Source organism: Canis lupus, chromosome 11 (genome assembly GCF_003254725.2).
Source record: "Canis lupus dingo isolate Sandy chromosome 11, ASM325472v2, whole genome shotgun sequence".
In the NCBI taxonomy this organism is placed as follows: domain Eukaryota; kingdom Metazoa; phylum Chordata; class Mammalia; order Carnivora; family Canidae; genus Canis; species Canis lupus.
Window position 1 is genome coordinate 60,090,218 of NC_064253.1, and position 11,064 is coordinate 60,101,281.

Sequence of the window (11,064 nt, forward strand, 5' to 3'; positions counted from 1 at the left end):
AACCATGAATCAGTGAAACAACTCTGATCCCATTTTTTTAAGAAAAGAATACACACCTAGTCATTAGAATTTTGTGTTCGATTTTTGTTATTTACAATTTTATTTTATTATGATAAGAAAACATGACCTGTAATTCTCTATTTATGTAGAGTTTGGCAGCCAATCACTTGATCCATGTTATAAATATTAACAAAAAATACGAATTCTCTTTGGGAGAGATATATAATTAAATATAGATATACATACAGGCATACATAAATACATATAATTAAGTTTATTTAATGTATTATTCAGATCTGTGAAATAATTATATTGTCACCTATATTTAATCAATTCTATATAAATATTTGTAAGCATGCTCGGCCCGTATATATAGGATTTTTTTAATATGCATAGCTTCTGTGTTGTTTATGGCTGATAATCTTTATAAATTGTGAATGTTATTAATTGACCTGTCTTTATCATGTTTTGTACTTTAAATTTCACTTTTATGATAATGTTATTACACTCCCGCTTTCTTTTAGGTTGCTTTGCTTTTGCCTGTGCTTTACACATCCCTTTATTTTGAACTTTTCTTTCTCACTTTGTTAAGTACCCTCCTTGCAGGCAACATATATCTGGGTTTAAATATTTAATCTCCTCATATAGTCTATGTCTTTTATGAGTATCCAATCCATTCACTTTAAAATACAATCATTAATGTACTTCATTATTTTCTTTCCATATGCTTTATTTTTATTACTTATTTTGCATTCTCTTTTTTCCCACTTCCTTATTTTTGCTGGTTAGGTTGTCATTTACTATTTGTTTTCATTAATTCTACTCACTTTTGCCATTCCATATGTGGTTACCTTCTCTTTGACTACACTCGTAATTTGACTTACAGGACCCAACCATTTGCTCATAAAAATTAACTTTTTTTCTCCTAGAGCATTATCTAATCCTCTAAATTATCCCTCAAACACTAAATGAAGACAGAGCTATCAGAATTCTTTTCTTCCTCCATCTCTAGCCTCAAATTCCTGAATGTCCTCAACTATATCAAATGTGAGACAATGTAAAAGTGCTTATAATTTCCTTACAATGTGTCTTTTTGAGAGCTCTTCCTCAGCCCTTACATTATACGTATTTGAACAGTCTTTATCAATGTATTTACCTCTCTGTATATCTGCTCATTGATCACCATTGATTCCTCTCTCTTCTTTCTCTTCTTTCTTCAGGACCATATTTTAATTTATATTTTGGTTGGGTTAGAGTATATTTCAAGAATTCTCCTCAGATGAGAATGTAATATATTATATGAATTCTTATAGGAATCAAATAACTTCCTTTTTTAAAATTGCATAAATTTTTAAAAGCATAACTTTTTCTACCAAATTCTACATCTAAGACTATATACCAAGGAAATAATATACATAATTATGGAAGCAAGAGCTCTCCTGAACAGAGATCTCAGAAGCACCCAGAGAGGCCCCAGGCAGCTTTGGACAATATATGTATATGTACAATATATGGTCATATATGTTGTATAAATATATGTATGACATGTAACATATGAGTATATAAGTAGAAAATATATATTAGTAATACATATACATATGTATATATGAATTGTGCCTGTTTATTGACATCTTTACATCAGTTGGTACATTAAAATTTATATATATGATTACATATATAAGTATAAATATATAAACATATTAAATAAATTATATATTTATATGTGTGTATTCTGAAAAAGGTTTTTAAGAAACACAGTGAACAAAATCACAGGGAATATCTAGAGAATTTCCCTAATATCTTTCACTGTGACCCATTCTTTAGGTGGCTATGCACTGATATCTTATAGCAAGGCATAGTTTCACCTCTAATGACTTGCTTCCTAAAGGTGATGAGACAGGAACTTCTATATATCCTCTGTGGAGGACAATTTGGCAACATCTACCAAAATCACCAAAGCATACATGCAACCTTCGGCTTCAGATTTACTTCTAGGTAATTATCATGTGCCAGTTATGCTGGCACATATGTAAAATGATTTACATTCAACTTGACTCATGAAAATATTATTTCTCTTAGCAGATGCTGAAACAATTTAAACATCCAGGAAAAGGGGACATAGAAATAATGGAATACTATTCTGCTGTCAAAAAGAATATGGGGCTTTTTGTGCATTGATGTGGAAAGATCATTAAGAAATATTAAGTGGAGGGGCGCCTGGGTGGCTCAGTCAGTTAAGTGTCCAACTCTTGATTTTGGCTGAGGTCAGGATCTTGGGGTCATGGGATCAAGCCCCAAATTGGGTTCTATGTTCAGTGTAGAGTCTGCTTCAGATTCTTTCTCTCTCTTCTTCCCCACCTGCCCTTCCCCACTTCCTTTCTCTCTCTCTTGCATGCACACTCTCTGAAATAAATAAATAAATTAATAAATAATAATAATCTTTAAAGAAAAATTAAGTGGGAAGGTAATACTCAAAATAGCATATATGACACACTAACATTTCTGTAAAAAAAAGTATTATATATATAGTGTTTGAAGTATGTATACACACACATAGAAATTTTTTTGGTCACACATAGAATATCTCCAGAAGAAGAAACAAGAATAGTTATCTCCAGAAAAAGAAATGGACAGTTTATTCACAGGAGTGGAAGGTAGGCTGTTTACTATACATCTTTTAGCACTTTCAAAATTTTGGCACTGAATGAATATATTTCTTATTCATAAAATAAACAACATTTAAGCTTTTGAGATTCATAGCCTACTTTCACATGTTCTAGCATTATGCTACATCAAACCATCCATTGCCATAAGGCACAACCTTGTATGTTTAAAATTGTTCTAACTTGCCCAGTATTACACACTAAATGGGAACTGAAGACTCATAGATACTTTACATAAAGTCACACTCTCAATACTCAGGACTCTTTACATAATATCATTAGGATTTCTAGGCCCATCACCATCTCCTGTCCCACTACCAAGCTGTAAACCATTCTTTGACTTGATTAAGGGTCTATCCTTCTATCCAATGTCATTTCCTTTCCATTAAATGCATTATTGCTTTTATGAGCTAGTAAAATTCCTGAAACAAAATTATAGCTCAATAAATGCTAGCTATTATTCTTGTTCCATTCTCATGGCCAAAGAGTCCTCCCTCTCCAAAATCCTTCAGGATCCTTCAGTATCTAACTTTATATGGTATTTTGCTCTGACTCTCAGGTCCATTTTCTCATTTTCAGGACACAATTAGTCTCCCTGAGATCACCCAAAGCCCAATCTGATTTTCCTAGTCTAAACTTCTCTCTACCCCAGCTTTTCAAATTCTTTCTTTAAAAAAAAAAAAAAAAAGATTTTATTTATTTATTCATGAGAGACACAGAGAGAGAGAGAGAGACAGAGACACAGGCAGAGTGAGAAGCAGGCTCCATGCAGGGAGCCCGACGTGGGACTAGATCCCGGGTCTCCAGGATCCTGCCCTCGGCTGAAGGCAGGCACTAAACCACTGAGCCACCTGGGCTGCCCCACTGAGCCACCTGGGTTGCCCAAAATTCTTTCATTTTTGATAGTATTTACATTTTATAGACTTTTTCAGATTTTCTGGGTTAGGTGTCAAACCACTTGAAATCCCAAAGGGAATTAGGGACATGAGGGCTTTTTTTGAATAGTGGAGAGTAAATGCACACCTATAAAAAATCATCTCTGCAAAACCCATTGTTCTATTAGCTATCTCCATGGTACACGATATTCTATCAAGCGCATTCCATAATACTGTCAGGAACACAGGCCTTGCAGGCAGGCTTAAGTCAAACACCATCTCTGCCCCTTATTAACTAGATGGCCTGGGCATGTTTCTGATTATCACATCCCTAGCTATAGAATGAAGATAAAAACACCTATGCCATATTATTTGTTGGCAAGATTAAACGAGCTGGTATATGTCATTCAATTAGTGTTAACAGTGGTTCCCACTGTTAGTGGAGTTTCTCTCATGCCTCTCTGTTAATTTCTTCCTTCTGTTAGACTCTTTTTACATCTCTTAAATAGTCATCATTTTTTTCTGTAAGATCAGGTATATGTAGCTTAAAAGCTTAATCAGATCACACATAGCATTCTGACAAATGGTTTTATTTTCATCCTACATACAAATTCTAATACACTTTATCACACTCACTCTCATCCCCTGGAAACCAAAAAATTAGGTGCCAAAAAGGAAAAGTCATCCAAAAGATATACCTTATAACAAATTCAATTCACTCTATAAAAAGATAGGGTTGTAGTAAGGTACCAGTGTGTTCCTTGTCTCAAAACACATGACTTTTTTGACTAAGACTATTTTAACATTTTTAGCAAGCCTCTTAACATAAAAAAGAAAAGGAAAAGTTACTCAGTTTTATAATTATAACCTAATGACTGAAAAACAAATATTAAAAATAGTCACCAATATTGCATGCAAACACACTAGAATAATGCCCGAGCGGGTCTCTTTCTGGCTATGCACAGCTTTGGTAAATTATCTTTTTCAGATCTCAGGAAATGATAGTGTTCAGATTTTTATTTTTTAGATCCACATTGGTCATAGTATCGTCCTCATATGTGATCTCTGTATAAAGAGGCCATAGGACAGTACCTGGCACATAGTTCGCCAGGTTTTCAGCTGACTGAAGCAAATGCAACTGAGTTTTTGCCAATGGGATCAGTGAAGACTTGTTTGTTATTAATTCTATAGGACAGAATATATATATATATATATAGTCTACTATATACCCTGCAGTGGGCCTCAATTACCTCAAATAGGTAATGGTATCCAAATACTTTGTAATGAACTATAAAACTACACACTGATAAAAAAGTAATTCATACCTTCTGGGCAAATTCCTTTCAGTCTGTTGCACAATGACCTTTGCATACAGAAGTGCTCTTTTGGTCTCATAGCTCTTTTTTCCCCACTATATCTCAGTGAATAGGCCCTTAAATCCCACTCCTAACAGTCTCTTCTCAGTGAGAAAAACATCCCATTTTCAAACTTGACACCTCTAACCCATCAGACCAATTTCTTGCTTATAGGTGATGAGTTTCTTTCCTTTCTTTGCAGTAACTTACCTTCAAACCAGATACTGTCTGTCTTTCTAGGTTGCAGCAACAACAGATAATTTCATCCTGTTTTTCTATTTGCAGCCAATCTTCATGGCTCCTCATTAGTAGCTGAGCCTCCAAAGAGGCTGTTACTAGTGTGTAATCGTTTTGTCATAGAAATTCATTGATTGACATTTATAGAAATATGATTATTATAAGTGTGATTATGAAGATAAATTCTTCTAGTTCAAATAAAGCATCATTAAATTTCTCTAGTTGAAAAAATTAATAAATTAAAATGTAGCCATAAATTTTAGGAATGGGGAAATTTGCCCATGAAGCCCGGGCTGAAACACTACCCCATTGTGGAAACCCACAAACACCTAAAGAATCTGCTCCACACTTTAGGACACAATTTAAATGTTCTTAAGGACTTCTCTAAGCCTCTATGTACAACTTTAAACTGCTTCATAAATGAAATATCTATAAAACATATGAGACTTCAGAAAGAAAGCCCTAAAGACCTAATTATAGGAGGCCTATTACTCTGTTCCACACAAAAATCATAAAAGAGCTCATGTATTGTCATCAAAATTTCCCCAGCTGAATTCTCTCTCAATCTTTGATCCTTTTTCTCCCTCTCTTACACACATACAAACACACACACAAGCATTCAGATGCACACACATACAGAACCATTTTGGAAGTATGGATTATTTACTATACAATTTTATGTTCACTTTATAATTTAGCTTATAGTAAAAGTTGACTTTCTAATAAACATATGTTTACATTGTAAATACTCCAAAAGTAACACACACTCATTGGAAAAGAAGGAGAATTTTTTTTTAAAGGAAGGAAGCAGAAAGGAAAAGAAAATTAGGCAAGAAGGAAAAGATATGGTCAGGTAATACATAAAGGTTTAAAACACAAAGCTGAAAATAAACTATAATTAAACAACCTACTGATAACCATAGTTCAGAAAGGAGCCTGATTTTCTTTTTTTTTTTTTTTTTTTCATTTTTTTTTTATTGGTGTTCAATTTACTAACATACAGAATAATACCCAGTGCCCGTCACCCATTCACTCCCACCCCCCGCCCTCCTCCCCTTCTACCACCCCTAGTTCGTTTCCCAGAGTTAGCAGTCTTTACGTTCTGTCTCCCTTTCTGATATTTCCCACACATTTCTTCTCCCTTCCCTTATTTTCCCTTTCACTATTATAAAACAATGTAATAGGGGGCCTAGGTGGCTCAGTTGGTTAACTCAAACTCAGCTCAGGTCTTAATCTCAGGGTCATGAGTTCAAGTCCTGAACTGGGCTCTATGCTGGGTGTGAGCCTACCTAAAAAAAGAAAAAAGATAAAGAACAATATAATAACTCAAACTAAAATCATTTGCTCCTCTGAGAATTAATGAGGCATCTTAAGGCTGGTTACTTTCAACCAATTTTTTTTCTTTTTCTTTATCTTCAAATTTTATTTATTTTACTTTTTATTTTTTATTTTTTAAAGATTGATTTATTTATTTTAGAGAGAGGGAAGGGGCAGAGGGAGAGAATCTCAAGCAGACTCCCACTGAGCATGGAGCCAGACATGGAGCTCAAACCCAGAACCTTGAGATCCCAGCCTCAGCTGAAATCAAGTCAGATGTTTAACCAACTAAAATTTAAAGGCACCCTTATAAATTTATTTTTAACAACATAAATTCAAATTATGTTGTTAAAATAGAATTCCAGAAGTTAAATGATTTCATCAAAATAAATGAAGATTTTTATGAATCTAAAAGATAAGACTAATTTATGCTCCTACCAGTATTACAATGTTGCTAATTTTCTCTTGCTCTTATCATCACTAGACACTGACCATTTAGTTTTTCTTTTTCTAAACTAAAAGGCTTAAAACAGTATCTCTTCATTGCTTTAAATGAAATTCTTAATTACTAGAGATATTTAACTTGTGTGTACATCTTAAATAGCTGTATTTTCTTTTAAATGCATTCTGTACTCATGTCTTCTACCAATATTTCTATTAGGTGTTTTATATTTTCTAATAACCTCTGTTTACATGACATTTATTGCACATCTACTCAATGAAGCTGATAGTAAGAATCTCTGTAAATATAAAAATGCCCAAGATGGAGTCTCTACCTGTCCTGAGAAAAATATCCATGTAATCAGATGATTTTAATAAATGGGGGTAAATGCTTCAATATCATTTTAGATGGTTTAGTGTGCCAAGGAAGTATAAGTGACAAGTAATTCAGAATCAAGACAGAATTTCCAGGACAGGTGATACCTGAACTGATTCTTAATTTGTGAGTGAGACTTTGAGAGGTAAGTAATCTAGAGAACATTCCAGGGAGAGAAAACAATAACAACATGGTGTAAGACAAGAAATAGCATGATGGAGGCAGGAAAATAAAAATAACTCAGCATCACAAGAAAATAAATAAATAGAAAGTCATATGGGGGTTGGTGGAAGATGAAATAAATAGACCAAGGCAAAGAGGGCTTCATATGCCATATGTATTAATCGGGGTTTAGTTGGAAGTGATAGGATACACTCTGGATGGTTTTAAACAGAAAGAAATTAAGTCATTTTACTTCATTTACTATTGTTAAATGATAGTGTGGGAGTGTTTCATTAAGTAATTCCTTCCCAGTATTCCCAGGAAATTTATGTGTTCCAAACCATAAAACTCTAACTAAGAATTGGAAAAAACAGAATAATTTTCAAAATAAATTTTCTGAATGGAAAACGTTATAGAGGCTCAAGTATTAAATAAAGCATATCAGTATTGTAGTGATAATGTATTTGCCCAGCAAATGTAAACACATGGATACATCAAGATAGGTGATTTGCCCTTTTTTTTCTTCAGCCCTTTATTCTACAACCCTGAGAGGGAGGAAACACTCCTGGTCTTTTCCTCTGAGAAGAAATATGCACATTAAAATTTCTGCTTTCTGTAATTTTCTATCAAAAACGTGTAAGTCTGGGGACCTGGGTGGCTCAGTGATTGAGCATCTGCCTTTGGCTCAGGTCATGATCCCAGGGTCTTGGGATCGAGTCCCACATTGGGCTCCCGGCAGAGAGCCTGCTTATTCCTCTGCCTATGTCTCTGCCTCTCTCTCTGTCTCTCATGAATAAGTAAATAAAATCTTTTAAAAAAAATTTATAAGACCAGAACCTAGATCAGTCATCCCAGATAGCTTGGAAGCAGTTGGTTTTAAGCTTTGAGAAAAAAAAAGTAGAGTCTGAGTATCCAAGATGGCCGGTGGATTAAACACAATATGCTTGACTCTAGAGATTTTCTACCTAACTGGAATTCTTAAGGACAAAAAAAGTCATATGAGCATGTATATGGAAACTGATAGGTTTTTATAGCATATTTCACTAAGGTGTGAATCTGAGACATCAATATTCTTAGCCTTTGCCATTAAATTTAATCTGTGATTAACTATGATTGAAGCTGGAGGTAATTAAATAGACTTTATGATTGATACTCCTGCCAATAAAATTAAAAGTGAACTTGGAAAAGAGACATTAATATACCTCAGAATCCCACAAACATTTCTTACTTGCCTGTGTAAAATATGTTAATGCACAACATCCTCTGAATTTACTGCTCCATCAACATAAAATTTATCCAGGCAAATGGATTTCCTAGAATGTGGCTCACTTGTGAACACACTTTCTCATTCCTGTTGGCTTGTAAATTAGAAATGTTCTTCAAAAAAAAAGAAAAGAAAAAGAAAAAGAAATGTTCTTCAAATAGAGTAAAAATTTGAGAAGAACATCAAGGAAAATCAAGATAATACCACATCCTGTCTGACATCCCCCAATCTTCTTCCTCCTCGGATTACTAAGGTCACAAGGCTATTAGTAACAGAGACAAGACATCAGTGCGGGACTACACTAAAAATCAGGAACTTAGATATTCTTCTAAGTTTTGGAAAAATATTAGAATAACCTTAGGATATCAAAGAAATAAGTCTTCTTCTAAATAAGGCACAGATACGACTCCTTCCAACTCAACATTTGTCCACTTTATTATCTAGACCAGTAGCTTGATTTTCCAACCCAATTTTAATTTTGCAAAGAAAAAAAATTTATGCTAGAGCTAACATGGAAGCTGAAACAAAGAAAAGAGATAAAAGAAGGATATCCTAATTCATTACATAGGCTCCACCCTAAGGCTCATTTACCCATTACCTCAATAGTCTCAAATGCTCAGCACCCTTAGTTACACAGGGAAAATACTCTAAATATTAAACAAGGAAATACTATCTAAAGACAGGAGGTTTTTGATATTAATGTGAAACTATAACACAGGGCTTTCCACCAGAGAATGTGGGTGCAGTGTTTGGGTTTTTTCTGTTTTTTGTTTTGTTTTGTTTTCACAAAAAGGAGCTTATTTATTTTGAAAATTTTGATGGAGTGATGCCTATGAAATAAGACTATGTAAAAAAGTGAACATAAAATGACATATAATACCCATTTCAAAAATTGGAGTATACACAGAATATGAAATATTGTTCAAAATGTTTGAAAGTAACCATCTCCTAGTGTTAATCAGTGATCTCTTTATTTTCCTCACCCTGCTACCCTATATCTTGCAAATTCTCAATAATGAACATGTAATGATATTGTAAAGCCGTATGTCATCATAGAAAATGTTAAATAATATATGAAAGTTCAGAAAAAGTAAAAGCAACCAAAATTCCAACATAATAATAAAGTTTCAACCATATCCAATGTGTTCACAATCCAATACCTTTTCTATTCACTTGCTAAAGAATCTTCTGCTAAATAGATGTTTAACTGCCTCCTTCACATCCTTGTTTCTGAGACTGTAGATTAAAGGATTCATCATGGGAGTCATAACCCCATAGAACATGGATATAAGTTTGTCAGTCGCATCCAAGTCATCTGAATTAAGTGTCTCTTTAGATTTGGGCTTCATGTACATGAAGAGAATGGTTCCATAGAATATTATCACCACAGTCAGGTGGGCTGAGCAGATGGAGAAAGCTTTGCTTCTCCCCTCAGAAGTACGAATCTTGAGGATACTAGAGATGATTAATGAGTAAGAGATGACGATCAAAAGCAGGGGCAGCAAGGTGAACAATGTCGTGGCCACGAGCATGATGAACTCATTGCCTGAGATGTCAGCACAAGCCAGTTTCATGACAGCCAGAATTTCACAGGAGAAATGATTGATGACGTTATTCCTACAGAAAGGCAATTGTACCACAAACGCCGTTTGTACTGCAGAGTTGATAACCCCAGCAAACCAGGACCCAGTTGCCATGGGCACATAGGAATCCTTGCTCATGATGACAGGATATCTTAGGGGGTTGCAGATAGCCACATACCGGTCAAAGGCCATCATGCCCAGGAGCACACACTCTGTTGTCCCCATGGCCAAGCCAAGGAACATCTGCACTGCACAGCCAGAGAAGGAGATGGTCTTTCTTTCTGAGAGGAAGCTCACCAGCATGGAGGGAATGGAGGTGGTGGTGTAGCAGATGTCCAAGAAGGAGAGGTTCCCCAGGAAGAAGTACATAGGGGTGTGAAGGTGGGAGTCCAAGACGCTGATTAAAATAAGGGTGCCATTGCCCAGAAGGATGACAACATACATTATTAAGATCAGCACAAAAAAGAGTAGCTCAAGCTTAGGGTAACCAGAAAGCCCCTTCAAAAAGAATTCCACCAGAATGGTTTGATTTTCCCATTCCATTTTACTTTCTCTTACCTATAAGAATTCAAAGAACTTTTTTAAGCATAATAATTTATTTATTATGGTAAGTCCAAGTTCACCAATGCACATATATGAAAATTTGCAATGAACCCAATAAGAAGAAGGAAGAAAGAAAATAAAGAAGGGGAAGGATAAAGAAAAAGTAAAGAAGTGAAATAAACAATAAGGGAAGTGAAGTATGAAGGAGAATCTGTTGTATCGACCATTCTGGGCCAGCAATTTGTAAG

General features: G+C 34.6%; 1 protein-coding gene across 1 annotated transcript; it reads right to left on the bottom strand.

The window, feature by feature from the left end:
• Positions 1 to 9,859: 9,859 nt before the first annotated feature.
• On the bottom strand, positions 9,860 to 10,816 carry LOC112650303 (olfactory receptor 13C9). Its single transcript, XM_025433081.3, has one exon. The coding sequence runs from the start codon at positions 10,814 to 10,816 to the stop codon at positions 9,860 to 9,862; it is 957 nt and encodes a 318-aa protein (XP_025288866.3).
• Positions 10,817 to 11,064: the final 248 nt, after the last annotated feature.

What these genes read in the sequence shown, in the direction of transcription:
- LOC112650303 (XM_025433081.3), bottom strand. Translation starts at nt 10,816, where the DNA reads ATGGAATGGGAAAATCAAACCATTCTGGTGGAATTCTTTTTGAAGGGG.